Source organism: Aedes aegypti, chromosome 3 (assembly GCF_002204515.2).
Source record: "Aedes aegypti strain LVP_AGWG chromosome 3, AaegL5.0 Primary Assembly, whole genome shotgun sequence".
In the NCBI taxonomy this organism is placed as follows: domain Eukaryota; kingdom Metazoa; phylum Arthropoda; class Insecta; order Diptera; family Culicidae; genus Aedes; species Aedes aegypti.
Genome location: NC_035109.1, coordinates 235,596,768 through 235,618,508, shown reverse-complemented (window position 1 = coordinate 235,618,508; position 21,741 = coordinate 235,596,768). Strand labels below are relative to the sequence as shown.

Here is a 21,741-nt window from a genome sequence, read left to right as displayed (position 1 = left end):
AAGCATGGACCATGCTGGAAGAGGACCTGCAAGTACTTGGAGTGTTCGAACGAAGGGTGCTTAGAACGATCTTTGGCGGAGTGCAGGAGGACGGTGTGTGGCGGCGGAGAATGAACCACGAGCTCGCTAGGCTCTACGGCGAACCAAGTATCCAGAAGGTTGCTAAAGCCGGAAGGGTGCGCTGGGCAGGGCATGTTGCAAGACTACCGGACAACAATCCTGCAAAGATGGTGTTCGCGTCGAATCCGGTTGGCACAAGAAGGCGGGGAGCACAGCGAGCGAGGTGGCTTGATCAGGTGCAACAAGATCTGGAGAACGTGGGCCAAAATCGAGGTTGGAGAGACACAGCCTTGGACCGAGAAAATTGGCGTAACATCGTTAACGAGGTTTTATCAAATTAATTGATGTAACACCAACTAAATAAATAATAACCCGGCAACGAATAAAGGACAACGATTGGAAAGTTGGATCTTGGAACGTGAGAACTTTGAATGAACCCGCGCGTGTTGGGCTCCTGGCTCGTGAACTGCGGAATGTCGGCGTGAACGTGGCAGCTATCCAGGAAATACGCTGGCCGAGAACCGGAGAACGCAAATTCCGAGCGGTGGACCCCATCGCCAACACCACATCTACTACAGCGGTGGCGACAGAGCAGAACGTGGGGTTGGCTTCATAGTGATTGGGAAGCAGATGAAGCGAATTATTCGGTGGAAACCGGTAAGCGACCGAATCTGTGTGTTGAGAATGAAGGGCAAGTTCTTCAACTACAGCCTGATCAGCATATATGCGCCAACGAACGATAAGCCCGATGACATGAAGGATGAGTTCTATGAGAGCCTGGATAAGGCCTACGGAGAGTGCCCAAAACAAGACGTCAAGATAGTCATCGGCGACGTAAATGCGCAGATCGGGAAAGAAGATTTCTTCCGACCCGTCATTGGAACGGAAAGCCTTCATTCCGTTACCAATGATAATGGCCTGCGGCTAGTAACCTTCGCTGCTGCTAGAGGGATGGCAATCAGCAGTACATACTTCGCGCGAAAGAATATCCGCAAACACACCTGGCGACACCCGAGTGGCGATGCCTGCTCCCAAACAGACCACGTGCTGGTTGATGGGCGACATTTCTCAGATGTCATTGATGTCAGGATCTTCCGAGGCCCTAATATCGACTCGGATCATTATCTCGTTGTAGCTAAAATTCGGGCGCGGTTATCCAGCGTCACGAGTTCCGCAACACACAGAACGTTAAGGCTCAAACGCAATGATAGCGGAACGGCAACGGAAAGCGGAACCGGTTCGCCAGCATGGACTACAACAAGCTTGTCGACTCAGTGTTAGTTCAATTTCATTCGTTGTCAACTCAGTCGAGATGGTGTGGTTCATCCTGGCGAACCGGTACCGCATTCCGTTGCCGTTCCGCTATCATTGCGTTTGGGCCTTTACGCTTCAATATACAACGCTTGTCGACTGATGGGGTAGCTGCGCAGTACCGTCAGCAACTAGACGAGAAGTTGGAAAGAGTCAACGTTGCTGGAGACGTCGACAGCCTGTGGGACCCTATCCACGAAGCTGTGACAACAACGGCGTGGGAAGTGATCGGCACTGGTCAACGACGAAGACGGAACGACTGGTTCGATGAAGAGTGCCAGAGGGTGACAGACATGAAGAATGCCGCCAGAAGCCGTATGCTTGTGGCCGGTACCCGACAGAATAGAGAGCGGTACAGGGCAGCGAGAGCCGAAGAAAAGCGAATCCACCGCAGAAAGAAAAGGCAGCACAAAGAAAGTGTGGTAGCTGACGCACAAGAAAGCATGAACCGGAATGATATGCGGAGATTTTATGCAACGGTAAATGGTGCGCGGCACAATACCGTACCAGTGCCCGCCATGTGCAATGACCGAGAAGGGAATTTGCTGACCGATAAAACGGCGGTGGCTGCCAGGTGGAAGGAGCACTTTCAGCAATTGTTGAACGGTGAGAATGGAAATGTAGCGAGGAACAGGATGAACATAGATGATGACGATCAAGCTGTGGACCCACCGACCATAGGAGAGGTTAAAAAGGCTATCAGTGAGCTGAAGAACTGTAAGGCTGCTGGGAAGGACGAGATCCCGGTCGAGCTTCTCAAGCACGGAAGCGAGCAGCTTTTCCAGTCGATCCACCGAGTACTTCTGAAGGTATGGGAGGACGAAGAATTGCCCACCGGCTGGTTGGATGGCCTCATCCGCCCTACCTACAAGAAAGGACACAGACTGGAGTGTTCCAATTACAGAGGAATTACCCTGTTGAATTCGGCGTACAAAATTCTGTCGCGCATCCTGTTTAACAGACTGAGACCGCTCGAGGAGTCCTTCGTCGGCGAATACCAAGCTGGTTTTCGTGAGGGCCGTTCGACAACGGACCAGATGTTTAGCTTGCGAATGATCCTAGACAAATTCCAGGAGTATAACTTGCAGACTCACCATCTGTTTATTGATTTCAAGGCGGCGTACGACTCAGTGAAAAGAAATGAGCTTTGGCAGATAATGTCTGAAAATGGTTTTCCGGCGAAACTAATTAGGTTGATACGTGCTACGCTGGAAGGTTCGAAATCAAGTGTTCGGATCGCAGACGAGGTGTCAACCTCGTTCGTGACATTAGACGGATTGAAGCAGGGAGACGCACTTTCGAATTTACTGTTCAACATTGCACTTGAGGGTGCTATTAGGAGATCTGGCGTGCAAAGAAATGGCACTATTATCACAAGGTCGCACATGCTCCTTGGCTTTGCGGACGATATAGACCTGATTGGAATCGATCGCAGGACAGTGGAAGAGGTCTTCGTGCCTCTGAAGAGGGAGACAGCGAGGATAGGCCTGACCATCAATTCTACCAAGACGAAGTACATGGTTGCAGGTAGAGATAGAGTCAGGCATGGTGGTGTAAGTGCTGAGGTAGTGTTTGATGGGGATGTGTTTGAAGTTGTTGAAGAATTTGTTTACCTTGGAACACTTGTGACATGTGACAACGACGTTTCCCGCGAAGTGAAAAGACGTGTTGCGGCTGCGAATAGGGCCTTTTACGGACTACGTAACCAGCTTAGGTCCCGCAGCTTGCAAACCGAAACAAAATTCACCCTGTATAAAACATTGATTCTTCCGATGGCTCTCTACGGGCACGAAGCGTGGACGTTGAAAGAGTCAGACCGGAAAGCTCTCGGTGTTTTCGAGCGTAAAGTGCTGCGGACAATACTCGGTGGGAAACTCGAAAATGGTGTGTGGCGCAGACGCATGAATCACGAGTTGTATCAAGTGTACAAAGATGCGAATATTATCAATCGTGTAAAATACGGCAGATTTCAGTGGGCTGGTCACTTAGTGCGAATGTCGGAAGAAAGAATTGCGAAAATAATATTCAGCAGGGAACCAGGTAGAGGTCGGCGGCTTCGGGGAAGACCACGAATACGCTGGCTGTACGCAGTGGAAGAGGACCTGGCGACCCTAAACGTTCGGGGCAACTGGAGAAGTTTCGCCCAAGACCGACGAAGATGGAGCTCTACAATACGCCCTGCAATGGCGTGATGCTACGCTGTAGCCATCAAGGTATCAAGGTAGGTATGAAGTACGAAATCAGAATTTCACACATTTTTCACGGTAGTGACTAGTTGAAGCATCCTTTATGAGGTCCTAAGGTAATCGGTGTCACAATCTGTTTTTCAAGCTCATGTCAGATGTGGCTCGTATTGCCCCGTATCTCCACATTTCCCCGCCCTCTACTTGTATTAATTTGGGCATGATCAACTGATCCGTTTAAAAGATATTCCGTTTTCAATAAACGTCTTCCTATTAATCACAACTATACACAAGGTTTTACCCAGGACATTCTGCAAGATTTTCGTGCTTGACTCCCTTAAAATTCATCCAGTATCTTCTATTCTCCCAGAAAATTTTCAGAGATTTTGGTTCAGGAGACCTCCAAGAATTCAACCAGGGATTCCACCAAGGATATGTCTAGATATTACTGCAGATTACGAAGATTCCTATAAGAATTCGAGATTTTCGCAGATTCCTTCTATGAAAACTCAACCAGCAATTCATTCCAGAATATAGCCAGGAAGCTGTATAAAAAGTCTCAAGAAATACTTGAGAACGTTCCCCAGAAATAATTTCAGAAATTTCTTGATGAATTTGTCTAGGTTATTTTTATGTGGTTACTCCATTATTCATCCATTGCGAGTTTTTTGCGGATTCTTTCCACAACATTTGATCAGGATATCTTTTCAATCAGAAATTTCTCTGAAGATACCTCAAATAATTATTCTACAAGGCTTCATATAGACTTCTTCTTCTTCTTCTTCTTTCTGGCGTTACGTCCCCACTGGGACAGAGCCTGCTTCTCAGCTTAGTGTTCTTATGAGCACTTCCACAGTTATTAACTGAGAGCTTACTATGCCAATGATCATTTTTGCATGTGTATATCGTGTGGCAGGTACGATGATACTTTATGCCCTGGGAAGTTGAGAAAATTTCCAACCCGAAAAGATCCTAGACCGATGGGATTCGAACCCACGACCCTCAGCTTGGTCATGCTGAATAGCTGCGCGTTTACCGCTACGGCTATCTGGGCCCCCAATATAGACATTCTCCTCTAATGTTCGCAAGTAGTTATCCAGGAATCCTCTCAGGCTCTTATAGAGGATTTTATCAATGAATGGTATTGTTGAGGAAATTGTTCAGAAATTCACAGGAGAATCCCCAAAATAACTAAATCCTTAAGCAATTTCAGATAAAACTTTATGAGGAATACCGGATGAACTCCTGCAGGAGAGAACTAATGCAAGAACTTCTGGGCAATTGAGAATGTCTAAAATAACTTAGGTAGTATTTTCTGGTGGGAAATCTAAATGATTTTTTTAAAGATTGCATGGAAAATTTCCTAGAGAAACAACTAGAGAAATCTTTGCAGATTCTGATGCAGTAATCAATACACTCGCGTGCTAAAGTTTTGGTGCACCCCCTAAAAACCCCCTTGTTTCAACTCTCTATGGCGCATTCGAAAGGTAATGATTTTTTCTTACTTTTTGGGCATTTTAAAATTGTGTATTTTTTTTTATTTGTTTACGAAATTTACATTTAAAATTGTTACATTTACACGTAAAAAAACATGGCTCATTTTCATAGCATTGGATTAGCCAAAACTTTAAATCCTTAAGTCATTAGAACCGTAATCTAATATTCTTCGAAGAGCACTTGCGAAAATTTGGCGGAATAATCTAAAAACTATTTAATGTTAATAAATTAGCCATTCAAATCATTGTGCATGGGAACGCATGGGAATAATTTTCGTTAATATATCTGCCGTTTTTGGACAAAATTCAATAGTTAATGGCACATTTGAACGTAATTATGTGCGCCCCACAATTGGTATTTCACAGATTTTTTGTGTTTTATATAAGTTCAAATGAATTGAATTAGTATTTTATTAAAAATAAAGATTTTTCCGCCAAAATTTCGCTAGTACTTTTTAAAGAACATAAGATAATGACGTATTAATATAAAATTTTGGTTGATCCAATGCTGAGAAAATTAGTCATGTTTTTTTTTCAGCGTGTATTTTTTTTTGGAAAATGTTCCATGTTGAAGTTAAAATTACTCAATTCGTTTTTTTTTGTAAACATACCTAAGAACAACTCATTGTCTTAAGAATGCACCATAGAGAGTTAAAATTATTCGAGTATTCACAGAAATATTTGAACAAAACACTTTTATCTGTTTTTGAAGAGTAACTCAAACTTGTGCACGGCGGTGTAAATGAAATTCTTGAAAAAAACACTAGAGGGATATCTAATGGAATTCATGTGGAATCTTTGGATGAATTTATTGATAAATCCTGGAGGAATTTCTATTCAAATCTTTGGGAGATGTCTTGTGAGGGATTGCTGGAGTAAAACTTTATAAATCGGTGAAGAAAGTCCCAAAAGAGATCTTGGAGGATTTCCCAAAATATTCCCTATAGGAACTTCTGAATCATCTAGTGAGATAATCCGTAGTAGTTTTTTTGAATAAAAAATCCTATGGGAATGGCTTCAAAAACTTTTGGAAAAAATAATCGGAGCGGCAACTCTTAACGCATCCTTGTATGATTTACTAAGAAATCCTCATATGAATTTATTAAATGTACCCTTTGTGGGATTCTTGTATGAATTCCTGTAATATTATTTGGCAGATCTCCTGAAGTAGCAACTATAAAAAACGATGTAAAAAAATATAGGAAAAAACCATGAAGGAAATCCTGGGATTTTGAAAATATTTCTTGGAGTTTTTTCAACAATTTTAAGGGATCGCTGGGGGATATATTTAGAGTGTTGAATACGCGTCTACAGGTGGCCGTGATAACTATAACCCGAATAAAACGTACGCGGATTCAATAATTAAAACTATACTACTTTATTAAAAGGTACCGGTACATAGAATGGTGTTACTCGAGTAGGCGGAAGTCGTAATGACATTTTTATACAAAACTGACATGGCATCAGTCGCATGACAGTCCAGCTGTCAGGATAGAGCCCAGTGGTAAAGCGAGGGGTCATTCGGTATAAGACCGTGCTCCCAGCTCTGCTCCATTCGCCCCAACATCTCCCCCGTTAAAACTGACGGTACACGTCGAACCGCGCAGGCATCCTTCTAATGCGCGAAGAACGTCGAGGCTGTTGTACCATAGATGTGCTTGAACTTGATGACTCGATGTTGGAGGCTACGGTTGAAGCTTGCCTTGTGTGGTTCGAAACAACTGGATGATGAGTAGTGTCTTCAGGCGGAGGTGATAGCGAAGGAACACCCATCATGCCGATCGCGTTCGGCCTCTGCGTATTTGTAGAGACAGATGAGGCAGACTTGCTTGGTTCCTTAAAGTTCCATGCTGATAGCAGGACATCGAGAGGCAGAGGATTTCTAGGCTTGATTGACTCAGATGTACATTCAAAGTCTGTTGAGGTACGGGGTCTTAGCTGGTTTACGTGTGAGCGAACCAAATTACGTTTTTCATTCCACACGTTGTACATAACTTTCCCAATTCTTTCCAAAATCGTTCCTGGTACCCAGCTCCAGATGTTTTTGCTATACAGCTTTACGTAGACCTGATCGTTCGGTTGAAATGACCGGCGGTTTGCCGATTCTTCTCCTACTTCTTCTTGATGACGTTTTGATGGTGGCCGCAACAGTTCTAAATTGGTTCGGATCTGTCTACCGAACATCGCTTCCGCTGGTGATGCACCGTTAGGTGCCGATGGGTTCGGTGTGCTCCTGTAGGTCAACAAGAACAGGTCCAAGGCTTCTTGCATTGACCCCTTTCCCTCGCGAATCTTCTTCGTTGCACGTTTGAACGTGTCTACAAACCGCTCAACCTGCCCGTTGGATTGGGGATGGAACGGTGCGGTGGTGATATGTTGAATGCCGTTAGTGCAGCAAAACTCGGCAAACTCCGCACTAGTAAACTGAGTGCCGTTATCGGACACTAGTGTTTCCGGCATTCCCAGCCGAGCGAAGAGACTGCGAAGAATTCTTATGGTAGCCGGGGCAGTGATCCGGGACGTTTGCACTACTTCCGGCCACTTGGAGTGTGAATCTACCACCAGAAGAAAATATTCACCGTCAAGAGGTCCTGCATAATCAATATGCACGCGTTGCCATGGTCGTTCTGATTTCGGCCAAGGAACAGGCGCGGCTTGCGCTGGAGACTTAGCAACCCGTGCACAGTGGGGACACGCTTTCACAAAATCTGCTATCTCGTTGTCGATGGAAGGCCAATAGACATACGCCCGAGCAATGGCCTTCATCCTTTGAATTCCAGGGTGTCCTTGATGTAGTTGGTCCAGGCACCGTTTTCGCAAAGCCTTCGGAATGACGAGTCTCTCACCAAAGACTAGGCAACCCTGAACAGTTGTTAGCGAATCTTGACGATTGTACAGCTTGTGCAACTCACGATCTGCGGTTGACGGAGGCGCTGTCTTCCAACCTTCCTCGATGAATCTCAGTGCTTTTCCAAGGACAGCGTCCTTTTTGGTGCCTTGCTGGACATCGCTAAAATTGAGTGGCAGAAAGTTAAGCGAGTCAAAAGCTACTGACCTTACATCATCCTCAAGCGAAATGGCTGCTATGATGTAGTCTTCGTCCGGTTTAGCGTGTTGGTTTATGAGACGAGACAAAACATCAACCTGGCCAAACTTATCCGTGGCTACATATTCGATCGTGAAGTCATACATGAGCAACATCAATGCCCACCGCTGCAGCCGGTTGGCTGTATAAACGGGAATACCTTTCTTGGCCCCGAAAATCCTAAGCAGCGGTGCATGGTCCGTTTGTAGCCGAAATTTTCGACCAAACACCATACGGTGGAATTTAGTAACAGCGAATATTATAGCCAGCCCTTCTCTATCTATTTGGCTGTAATTCCGCTCAGCTGGAGTAAGCGCTCTCGATGCATGCTGGACAACTTTAATCGATCCATCTGGAAAACGATGACTAATCGTGGCACCAAGACCTATCGATGACGCATCAGCTGCGACAATGATCTCCAAAGCAGGATTATAATGTGTCAATAGCAGGTCGGACGACAATATTTCCTTGAACTTGTCAAAAGCGGCTTGACAATCGGCGGTCCACTCGAACTTTGTTCCCGCTTTCAACAACTGGTCCAACGGATATCGAATGGATCGCATATTTGGCACAAATTTGCCGTAGAAATTTACGGCTCCCAGAAAGGCGCGCACTCCTGTTACATCCACTGGCGCAGGCATTTGCCTAATTGCTTCGACCTTCGCCGGATCTGGTCGAACTCCATGCTGATCCGTCAAATGACCCAGGTACTTAATTTGGGCCTGACCAAACGAACATTTTTCCAAACGCACCGTGAAGCCAAACTCTTGGAGGCGCCGAAATAATGCCACTAAATTCTGCCAATGTTCTTCTTCGTCTTTACCACCTACGATGACGTCGTCTAGGTAGCCGCAGGTGTGCTTCAGACCTGCTAACATGGCATCGACAACCTGCTGGAACGCCCCTGGTGCTGCTTTGACGCCGGGCGCAAGGCGGTTTACTTTGTAAATGCCCCGGTGTGTATTTATAGACAGCATCTTGCTAGAGGGTTCATCGACTTCCAACTGCAAATAGGATTCCGACATATCGATGATACTAAAAACTTTGCAGTTGCCGAGCTTTACAAAAATGTCCTGCGGTAGCGGAAGGGGGTACTGGTTCGGCTGCAACGCATCGTTTAGCCCAGTGGAGTAATCTCCACAGATTCGAATATTGCCGTTCGCTTTTCGGACGACCACAATCGGAGCGGCCCATTCCGAATAGTCCACTGGGGTTATTATCTTCATCCGCTCGAGACGGTCCAACTCGTCATCCACCGCTTGATACACCGAGTACGCCACCGGGCGTTTAGGACGGAACACTGGTTGTTGATTCGGCTTCAACTCTAACTTGACGGTTGCTTTCGTGCACTTGCCAAGCGACGTACTGAATACTTCCGGAAACTCAGTCTTCAATCGTTCGACGAGGGTAGGAGAACCCGTGACCTTGTTACATAACGCACTGATCGGTACTGTATCCAACTGGAAAGCGTCTATCAAATCCAACCCCAAAATATGCAGGTCGCGATTCACTACAAAAACCGTACCGACTTGAGTCACACCGTTTACCGTAATCGAACAATCGAATTCCGACACTAACTTTAAATTGTCTCCGGAGGCGGCCTTCGCTTTAACCGACGGCGAGCGTACTGATGGTTTTCCTAGTCGCTTCCAAGTGTCCACGGAAATCACACTAATGTCCGACGCCGTATCTAACTGTAATCTGACGAACACACCATTCAACACTACGGGAACGAATCTTCTTCTACCGCGAACCATATCCACCGATACTGTCACAGTCTTCGTCTCAACCGTAATGCTTTGGGACTTCCGTTTGAAATAACGACGAGGAGCTGGTTTCTTCGCACTTGCACAATAGCCCTCTTTATGGCCATACCGACTGCAGTCCGCACACTGGTGAGTCTTGAAACTGCAATCCCGACTATAATGCATTCCACCACAGCTCCAGCATGGACCTGATGGTCTCTTTGGTGTGCTGCTTGCAAGCTGAGGCTTCGACGAACTTTCCTGTCTCGGACTAGCACGCTTCTGGAACCGCTGGTGTCGCCTGATTTGGTTCACCGAACTTCCACTTCCTTCGATCATAGCCGTGTCATGTCGAAGGTTGAGCAATCGCTGACATTCGGTTGACAATTGCTCTAACGTAACGTTTGCGCGCTCCTCTATGCGAGAAAGAAGTCTCGTTCGCACTTCCGCATCAGCTTCGGATTTCAATCCACACACGAACATTAAACTTTTAAATTCTTCTTCGGGCAGCTTTCCTAACTCGAATTCCACACAACATTTATTAACACGACATGCGTATGAAACATAATCTTCTGTCGCCCCCTTGCATATCTGCAGACAACGGTAACGCTTGCTAAGCACCGACTCCGCAGCACCGAACAAGCTCTTCAACTTGACTACCGCTTCGTCGAACGTAAAGTCCTTGGGCGCTTTTGGCATGATAAAACTGATGAAGCGTTCATGCTCAGTGGTTCCCAATTTCCGCATCAACAGTCTAACCTTCGCGGCATCGTCTAACCTAGCAGCATCACGAGCAAAGAGATCGTCGTATCGAGCGAACCAAGCAGCAAATGTGCTGCCGGCCTCGACGTCATACCGGAATTCTTTTATATTGCCGGCAAGCGAATCCAGAATCGCTTCTGGCCCCGTCGGCACTTGAACTTGAAGATTCCGAAGCGCATCACCTTGCTGCTGAATGAATAGCTTTTGCTGCTCCTGCGTCTCACGATGGTTGTTGAGAAGTTGGTTAGTTACGAGCTGCTGCTGCTGCAACTGTTGGAGAACCTGCAGAATTAACGCATCCGTGGGGATCGGTTGTTGCTGATGCAACGCTTGCTGCTGTTGCTGGCTCATGTTCACCGGAGAAGAGGATCGATCCGGACTTTCATCCACTTCCAACCTTTTCCTTTTCCGCGTGGGAGGCGTGATTTTTCCGTTCACTTATTAACCGCGCGAACGAAACAAAATCGCGAATACCGAGTCGCCACTGTTGAATACGCGTCTACAGGTGGCCGTGATAACTATAACCCGAATAAAACGTACGCGGATTCAATAATTAAAACTATACTACTTTATTAAAAGGTACCGGTACATAGAATGGTGTTACTCGAGTAGGCGGAAGTCGTAATGACATTTTTATACAAAACTGACATGGCATCAGTCGCATGACAGTCCAGCTGTCAGGATAGAGCCCAGTGGTAAAGCGAGGGGTCATTCGGTATAAGACCGTGCTCCCAGCTCTGCTCCATTCGCCCCAACATAGAGGAATCCCTCTGAATAATCTGGAGTCGCATAGCGATATCTGTTTTACAGGTTAAGGAGATGTCAAAAAGATTGTTTTGTGTGCAATTTGAGAAGAATTCCTTTGTGGTTATTTTGCCTTCCAAACAAAAAGACATTGAGAAAATAGAAAAAAAAAATGCTTGTGAACTTATGCAAGAAAATTCCACTTACCTTGAGTTCTCTGATCAGGCATCATCATGTGCTGCTGCGTTTGCTGCTCCCGAGCACGCTGCTGTTGCAACTGCTTCCACTGGCGCTCCTGCTCCGCTTCGCGCATACTCTTCTGCTGGGAGTTTATTTTATCTTGATCCTGCGAGTTTTGTTGAGGTTCAATCAAAAGTAGCAGCAGACCAAGGAAGAGAACAGAGAAAAAAAAGCTTTAAAACGTTCCACCGGGTAGACTAATCAAACATTTTGGAAGAGTTGCCAATAATACGGATAACAAAAATATGTAAAGTACATAGTAATGCTTCTCAATATAAATGTTCTTAAAGTAAATACATAGTCTACCGTTAATAGAAGCACAGATTAATTTATTTGAAAAAATCTATCATTTTCATTGCACATAGTTTTGTTAACTTTAAAGAAATTTTCATTAGTAACGCAATAGCTCAAGTCCGTTGTTTGGGCCCTATTCACTAACTGGTACTCGATAAGATCAATGCTGCTTCAGTTTTTTGCACAAAGTGCGTTCATTTTGAATTTAATTATAAAAACTATTCTGGATTTGATAAAGAGAAAAATGATTGTGCAACAGTATTGTGTATGTTTCAAAACTAGCTACTGGTATCTGGATAAGATGGTTTCAAGTAATTATGTACAAACGACTGGTATTACATTACTACATTATAACCGAAATAATGCAAGGGTGAACTTGTCAAACAATAGGAACAATTTTCGTTCTCTCAAGTTGGCAAAGTTGGGCGTTGAAAAATTATGTGGAAGTAACGTCTTTCTCGTTTTTCTGGTGTTTCCTACAGTGAACCAATTTCAACCAGAAATGAACTGGTTGTAATCTTCTATATTCGCTTTTTAGATATTAACACCGAGCTGTGAAAACGAAAACGACATCAACTACTTGATAATAAGAATACAGGGGGCTACTTTCGGGCGGTAAAATGAAAATTTCTTTAAATCTTCAACCAAGAACTCAATACTTTTGCCGATAACACTAAAGAAGAAAGTCAAAACAGAGTTGCTTCGACTTTAACAAGTAACTATCAAGAAAAGGTAGATAATGCTAAAATTTCTTATATGAGTTGAAACATGACGGAACCAAACAGTATGAAAAAAGATGATGATATGGAAGCATGCACATAATGAACAAACTGAAGGGTATGGACAACAAAAACTACAATGATCGTGCAAACGTTTCGAACTTTACTACTTCATTAACAGGGCAGGGCTTTATTTTGCTTTTTAATCAAATGGGCAGAAAACTCCATGCATGACTAACTAAGAAAGAAATGCAGCTGGGACTACATGCTAAATAATCGATCGAACAGGGGAGACTATAAAATGAAATAAATGGAATTAATTATCCCGTATTAAGTACTAAGTGCCAAACTATTCAGAAATTATAATAAGACAAACATAGGAAACAATTGATTTCCAATTTATCAAATTTAAATTTATCTCAATACTGAATTACAAATGACTAACGACATTAGGAAGGAAAAATACATCAGAAAGCTTAGATAATGTTTATTGTTCAAATCAAAATCTTGTTCTTGAAAATGTGTTCACAGTATTCTACTATCAAAATAATACATAGTGAACATATTCTCTTGAAGTATTTTATTAATAGCAACGAATTTTTGACACCTAAGCTCACATTACAAAAACGTAATATGTTCCTAAGCGTGTTTCTATGATTGCAAACAGTACACCAAAAAGACTTATGCAAAAGACAATCAAAGGGTCCAAACTAAGGTATAAAAAATAGAAACCGTCAAACAAAAACCAAATATTTGCAATTCAAAAGAAAAAAAAAAACAAGAACAGATCAAATCGATTACGTTTGCTAGGTTTCATGGTTCTCACCGTTTCTGGTGCGGTAGTAGAAGTGGTAGTAACAACAGTAGTAGTAGTAGTGGTAGTAGTAGAGGTAGTGGTAGTAACACTAGTGGTAGCAGAAGAGGAAGAATAACTAGTTGTGTTGGTGACAATGGTGACAGTGGAGGTTGCACTCGTATTAGCACCTAGCGAGCATGGGGTGTCGAGGGTGGTCATTGGGTTCGAGGCACAACCGGGTTCGTTGCCGTAGAGAGCCGCCGAATTTGCGGCATCACTGTAGTCCGGTCCATTGGCAGTGTTCCCATTGCTATTCGACTCGTGCAGCGGATTGCTGCTATTGACGATACTTTCGAAGTTTTCGCTACCACTAGATTCATTGATATTGGTCGAATCGCTACTCATACTATTGTTGTTATTGTTTGAGTGAGTAACGCTGCTCATGTTAGTGTTGTTTAGGTTTTGAGTGTTGGCAATGATTGTGTGAGTTTGTGTATGCGACTTGCCGAAGGAATCGTTAATCGAGTGACTTTCGAAAGAGGCCGAATCCAAGGACGGAAGGGTTCGCATTATTTCCGAGGGCGTCAGGACCCGAATCTGCTGATCATTGCCGCCCATATTGGATTGTAGGTGAGGCGTTAGCGATCGAGAAGCGCATGGAGTTTGCGGTCGTTGCGGACTGTAGACAGGACTTGGGGTACCGGGTGTTTGCTGACGTTCTAGGGGCAGCATAACCTGTTGTTGAGCCTGTAAGTGCTGCACCGGTGTGGCGAGTAATATTTTTTGCGAACCATCTGGTCCAACGTTTATAAACTTATTAACCCCCGTTCTTACAAGAGGGTGCTGTACGTTGGGATGTTGAGCCTGTTGTTGCTGCTGAGCGGCTATTTTGTTAATCGTTTGCAATGAGGCAGCCAATATTGGCGATTGAATCGTAGAACTGTTCCCAATGATATTGAAGTTTATGTTCGGGCTTTGAGGTAAAAATGGCCTAATGTGAGTAAATCCAGGTCTTATAACGGCACTGGAGTTGGTATTGAAATTTCCATTGGGATTCACAGTGACATTCGGTGCAGGACCATTTCGTAAGCCATATTGATGGTGATGGACAGTAAAATGAGGCGAAATGTTGGTGGCAATCACGTTGGGTACAAAAATATTTCCTCGATTTGTACCGATAGTGAAAGTCTTCATAACATGAGTGGTCACAGGTTGACTTACCACTACATTCACATTCTGATGCAAGCTGGTGCTTTGATGTTGCTGTTGTTGAGCTTGACTTAATTCGGAATCATTCCGTATTCCCGGATTGATATTTGAAAGATTTATAAAAGTGTTTGCAACGTTGGCCGCCATTAACACATTTGGCTTTTCTGATGTGCTGCTATTGCTTAAGTTTGAAATCGACTTCTCCTGACTACAGGAAAGAACATTCGACGTCGCATTGTCGCTTAGCGTGTTGTTGGACAGTAGTGGATTAGTGTTGATAGTACTGGTGCAAGTAGTGGTGGATGTGCTTGTAGTGGCATTCTTGCTACCGTCACCAATAACAGAGTCTAGGGATGCATTGGTATTAGTATCGTTAGAAGAGGAGGGATTGGTGTTACTATCGAGAAGGGCACTAATAGCGTTAGAATTAGATGCTGTTGTTAGCTCGTCTAAACTATCGGTTCCATCGTCCAAAGAATTTCCTTGCACCTCAATTAGCTGCTGCTGGTGGTGCTGCAGTGGTTTAAGCACTTGCTGTTGCTGTTGAAGCTGCATCTGGGGTTGCATCTGAAGATGTGGCTGCTGTTGGGCGCTCGAAGTCATCATTTGCGAGGGATCGGCAGTACCGATCAAAAGCGTTGAGTCTATGGCCACGCCACTCTGCTGCTGCTGCTGCTGTTGCACGACGACTGATGATGGTGGTTGTGATGATGAAGATGAGGAAGGTGATGGAACTACATTCACTTGACCTGAACTATTACTATTGCCGTCTTTAGGTGACATTTGTGGTACCTGAATCATTTAAAGGGGTGGGAAGTGTGGCAATATATGAACCATAACCGCATAATTCATTTAGGAGAATAATTGATTGATAATATGAATAAACCTACAATTTTACTGAAAATGTGTAATGTATGAATAACGTTCCATGATGCGAAGAATGCAAAATGTTACTCGTTGAATTGGACGCAATGATGTTATGCTTGAATCAGTCATTTTAGTTGTTCATGATTGTATGATGAGAATGAGAAAAACATAAGTATAATTTCAAGCACCAATGGTTCAGTATTTCTTGCAATGGTTTTCGAAGGCATTGTGTAGAGCTTGGCTTATGACCGCTTTATAAATGGCTGTGAGTATACAACCATATAAAAACGTCCGACATTGATCTGGTCCTCACAAGTCACTACCTCACACATTCTCGGGCTACACAAATCAAACGTTGGCAATGATCGCCAGTTAAGGTGAAGATGAATCGAAGCCAAAGTTCAAATTTTCAAGAGCACGGATCTGGAGAACCGCACATCCGATCAAGCTGAAAACTTAATCGATTAGTCACAAGCTGGTGGTGACCAATCGATTAGGTTTTCAGCTCAAACGGATGTTTGGTTCTCCAGATCCGTGCTCTTGAAAATTTGAACTTTGGCTTCGATTCATCTTCACCTTAAGTGTTGTATACTTTGCAACAACATGGGCATCGTAGCCTTTATGATATCCTAGCATGAAGCAACTGCTGACAACACCAATGCGATATAGAAGATGGTTGAATATCTCAAACGCAACTAAACGGAAATACGCAACTGGCCTGACAAAGAAATAAGAGTATTATTAAAACTAAGTTCCTAAAATACCGTAAATGCTACACTGAGGATACTGTGATTCGAAAACCATACGAATATGCTCTATTTTTTGCTCCAAGAAAAATTTTTGACTTTCATACGATATTCTTATGAAATCCTGTTCATACACTGAGGAAACTGAAGTTATGTTATTCATAACATCCTTCGTATGAAACAGTATTTTGCTAGCTGAAAAAACGATTCATGCAACGCGTATATTTACGATTACGATGAGCATCCGAATCATATTCAAGTTTTATACGAGACCGTATAATATTTCATATGAAACCCTCTAAAATTTCACACAGTACATTTATGAAATCCATTAGGGGGGGGGGGGGGGGGTGGCGTTTGCTCCTTGCTTGGATACTTTTTTGTTTTTTGGAGATATTTCAAAATCTACATTAGTTTTATCGTATATTTTTGTACAGTCTCAAAAATTGACAATATTTTTTACTTAAAAATAACATGAGAAAAAAATATCACAATCCATATTTATGGTAGGTTACATTAGGTACCAAAAATCGCATGCACTGAAACGTGTACTCTATGGCCGGACACTATGTCCTCTATGCTCGGACGCTATGATCTGCACCATCAAAGTTTACACCAAATCCACAAAAAAAGCCCAAGAGGCGCTTCGTAATGTCAGTACATGCCTTGTGGGTTCAATCTTTGCATGAATATCATAAACCATAAACTCCTTCTTGATCAGCGGCATACATCGATCCGCCTTATCAGGTCGTATGTTGTGCTAGCGGTTGCTCGTATTCAGGTGAGAATGTCTTCGGGAGTAAACGCCGTTTGTAGTTCTGGACAATTTCTAAGCTTTTTTTAAAGTCTTGAAGTGGGCTCTTAGGTACAGTCAATTCTTCCTTACTCGATACTCCGTATCACGATATCGAGTTAGAAAACCATAGTAAAATTTGGTTGCTTCTCGTACGCTCATCAGCCTTAAAAGCATCATGTTTTCAGCACTTTAAGGTCTCTACATTTATGCAAAAGCGAACTGTTAACATTTTCATTGTCCGGTCACAGAGGACAAGAGGTGTACGGCCATAGAGGACTCGCAAAAAGTTTGTTTTCTTCGAGATTCTACATTTTCTAAAGAATTTTGCATTGTGATTGATGGAAAACTTACTGAAGTCAACGTACGGAGACAATTCAGCTTAAATTATAAGAAACACTCATATGAAATTGTGTTGTTTTTTTTTACGTTTGGACATGAAAACGTCATAGTTTGTATACACAGAAAAAAAAATGTGTTATAGTATGATCCTGGAATACTAAAATCTTTATATCATTATTCGTTTTTTGGAAATTTCAAACTGTCCGGACATAGAAGACTTCCCCCTACAAACCTTGTTTGAAAAAAATCATACGTGTGTCGTATAGAACATGCTAGGACTCTTTTAAAAACAAAATGGCGTTTGAACAAAAGTTTCGCTTGAATTTATTTTAAAGTTCAAATGCCTCCGGAAGCGGTGCCAGTGATTTCCAATATTGACAACAATTTCATGGAACTACTTGCTTAAGTTATGTTTTTGATAATTCTATGAAATCTTATCGAATATTAGCATAATTATTGAGTTTTATTCCGAAAAGTATTGCGCGGAATTATGTCGAGTTTATTGTGAAAAAAGGGATTGGTCAAGGGGTGGATCAATTCTGATGCATCTGATGAATCAGAATAATTTCATGCATTTAAATGCACGAAAATGCACACTCGACAAATTCGTAATTCAAGGCTTGCTCTAACAAATTGGTTGTTGTTCTTGTCAAAAAGTCAAATCGTTCTTCCATATTCACTCAAAAATGATTAATAAGCTGAAAATATTCAGTATCTGTGTACTAAGTTGAAAACGGCTTAACCAGAAAGCAGTAAGGTGGACGAAAAGATGAACTTCAACTACGGGGAAACGCAGCTTTCTACCTGTTGTAGGATGGAGTACATCTGGAAGTGAACGTTTTACGTGCTTTATTTTTTTTTTTTTTTTTTTGAGTTAATTATAGAGGTTTTAAACCTCGCGGTTCATTCACCTCTGTTTATTAAGGATTAAATCTTATCAGATAAATTACATTTTTTGATAAATTTTAACAATTTTGATTCGTTTTCTTTTGTATTGCTTAGAATTATTTGCAAGTTGTTACTTAGACCGAGCTCATCCCTAACTAAATCAAATTTCCTACAACTGATCAGTATGTGCTCAACCGTAAGATTAGTATTACAGACATCGCAAATTGGAGAAAAGGTGTTGTCAAACAAATGCTTTTTGGTCATTTTCGTGTGCCCTATACGAAGTCTTGTTAGAGTTTTTTGTTCTAATCGGTTCTCTCTGTCGATCCATTTCTCGACTGTTGGTTTGCAGCGTTGCAAGAATGTAACTGAATTGTTAGCCCACTCTTCTTGAAATTTAGCATGAAGTTGATGTTTAATCCATTGGATGGCATCGGCAGCAGGTATGGACCGATATAGGAGTCTACTTGAGCGACCCCTCTCAGCAGCATTATCAGCCTGTTCGTTTCCTGTGATGCCAGAATGGCCAGGTATCCAGCATGCCACCAGATTTTTATCAGCTGCTACATATTCGAATTCCTGGATGAAAGGATGGGTAGATTTCCCTTTTTCGATGGCGGACAAGCAACTGGCAGAATCTGACAAGATAACGGTAGGTGTTCTGGGGGCAGCTCGTGCTGCAAAAAGAAGTCCTGCAGCTTCAGCTGTGAATATGCTACATTGAGGAAGCAGACTTCTTTCAACATAAATATTTGGTCCTATTACTCCTACACCAACCTCGTTAGATGTTTTAGAGCCGTCTGTGAAGATTTTTGTATGTTTAGCGTATTGTGCGTCCATACGGTTCGATGTTAACATCCTAGCAATTCCAGGATTCTGTCCTTTCTTAAACTCTCTTTTGATAGACCAGTCGACTCGAATTCGGGGAAAATTCCATGGACGGCGTCCAACTCGTCGTAGTTTAGTAATACACGGAGTATTATGTTCTATTAGTTGATTCAATATGCGATCTACGGTTTCATGGAAGTACGGATAGTTTTTGTTGGTTTTTTCGATGATTTTACAATATTTGCGTACCAACAATTCTGCAAGACGTAGGTCGAAAGGGAGTTCACCTGCCTCGGTGGCCAGACTAAGGGTTGGTGAGGTTCGAAGAGCACCTGAAGAGATTCTTAATAGTTCGTTGTAGATTGGTCGTAACAGCGCCGTGATTCCATCTCCAAACAATTCTACACCATAGGTGAGTTTTGATATGCACACTGCATTGGAGATTTTCCAAAGTGTCGATCTGCTAGCCTTAGGCGATAAAGCTCTGATGAAGTTTACTTTATTACGTAATGCTTGTTTAGTTTTAGCGGCATGCGTGGAAAATTGTCCTCTACGATTGATCCAGACTCCAAGGAAGCGAGCAGAATTAACCTCCGGAATAGCTTCACCATCTACAACTATTGCTGGCAGCGACCTTGATCCCCTATGACTTGATCTCTGACACACATGTAAGAGGCAGGATTTGGTAGCCGAGAGTGAAAAATTCACTTGCTTAGCCCAAGTGTTAACTGCGCTAACTGCATTTGCCAAGTGGTGACGTACTGTTGAGATTTGTTTGGAAGATGCGACCAAAACTATATCATCAGCATAAACTAGAATTCGAACGTTCTTGGGTACTGCTTCAAATACGGAATTCATTGCTAGCAAAAACAGCGTTACAGCAAGAACCGAACCCTGAGGAACGCCATTGTCTTGGGGTTTTTGGGTTGATAGTGAACTCCCATAGCAAACACGAAAAAGTCGATCTTTCAGAAAATTGGAAATACAAGATTTCATGCAGTTTCCAACACTCAAACGGTTCACCTGTTGCAAGATATGTGGACGCCAAGTTTGGTCGTAGGCCTTCCTGATATCTAATAAAGCGAATTCGAGGTGATTTTTCGATTGTTTGGCATTTTCAAGGATTTCTTTTAGATCGGAAAAATATGATGAGGTTCCACGACCAGATCGAAAAGCATGTTGGTTTGGATGGAGAATATTGTGTTTTTCCAGGAAAGTGATCAGCCGATGATTTATCATACGTTCATAGATTTTTCCTATGCAACTAAGGAGGGTGATAGGTCGATAATTTTCGATGGTATTTTGGGTGGTACCAGGTTTTGGAACAGGAACTACTATCCCTTCCTTCCATTGTTGTGGAAACTTTCCCTCAGCCCAAATGCGGTTGAAACATTTCAGCATAGCATATTTGCTGGAAATTGGTAAATGACGTATCATCGGATATCCGATGTTATCTTTACCGGTGGAATATCCTTTAGCGGAGTCTATAGCTCGTAAGAGTTCGTCTAGTGAGAACTCTTTATCTAACTCTGAATTCGATTCAGTGGAAGATATCAGCATAGTTTCTCCGTTGCTTGCGCTAGCTGAGATTGCGGGAGTTGTAGATGCTTGTTGGAAATAGTTGGCAAAACGTTCAGCAATTATGGGAGGATCTTGTACGAACGCCCCATCAATGACGAGCCCTTTAACCCCTTTTTTCCTTTTACCATTAAGTCTATTGAAATTGTTCCACAAAACATCGGATGGGGTGCGTGGATTGAAACTACTGCAGAAATTAGTCCAGGATTCCTGTTTTGCTTGGACTATTGATTTTCTGGCGGCAGCGCGACTGGCCTGGAACGATTTCCGTATGCTTTCATAACTGGGATCCGATGGTGCAGTTCGTTTCATTTTTCGTAGTGCCTTACGGCGAGCCTTGACCACTTTCTGTACTTCGTCGGTCCACCAAATTTCAGTTTTTCCAATAGATTTTCCTGACGTTCTAGGAATGGAAGCTTCAGCTGATTTTATGATAGCGTTGTTGAGTTCGTCGATGGAAATGTCTTTATTCGGCTGCAGTACGTCGAGTAAACTGTTTTCAAACGTAGGCCAGTTTGCATTTTTGTACAACCACCTTCTACGGTGTTGTTCTGTGGGGTGCCTTTCTTGTGAATATACTCGAATGGGAAAATGGTCGCTTCCGTGCGTATCTTTGGCAATTGTCCAGGAGAGTCTACTTGCGATGCTATTAGAAACAATTGTTAAGTCGATACTGGATGTACTTCCGTGAGAGGAGCTAATGAAGGTGGGTTCACCATTGTTGAGAGAGACCATGTTGTTATCGACGATCCAACTTAAGAGTTTTAGTCCTCTACTTGACGATTTGATACTACCCCAAGCTTCATGGGCAGCATTAAAGTCTCCACCGATGATATAGGGTGGATCCGTGTTGCCTTTTATGCTGTTCAGTGTTTCTAACATGTGGGAATCAGGGCTGTTTGGTGGGACGTAGATGGAGACCACTGTGATGTTGTATGGGTTTAACAGCCGAGCTACGCATACAGGAATTGGACAATCAACTTTTATAAAGTTGTGGGGTACCTCGGAAAGTATTCCGAGACCAGCTGCACCAGCGCCTTGGGAGTAATGTCTAT

General features: G+C 43.0%; 1 protein-coding gene across 6 annotated transcripts in view; it reads right to left on the bottom strand.

Moving 5' to 3' along the window:
- LOC5566444 (histone-lysine N-methyltransferase 2D) overlaps positions 1-21,741 on the bottom strand; it is a 106,631-nt gene that overhangs the window by 46,586 nt on the left and 38,304 nt on the right. For 5 of the 6 annotated variants that reach the window (XM_021852560.1, XM_021852565.1, XM_021852566.1 and 2 more), the window contains exons 9-10: positions 15,134-15,436; positions 11,594-11,732 (exon numbers count right to left, since the gene is read on the bottom strand). In XM_021852560.1, coding sequence (XP_021708252.1) covers positions 11,594-11,732; positions 15,134-15,436 — 442 coding nt within the window. The remainder of the gene's footprint in view (positions 1-11,593; positions 11,733-15,133; positions 15,437-21,741) is intronic. The other variant, XM_021852564.1, reaches the window with a different exon arrangement.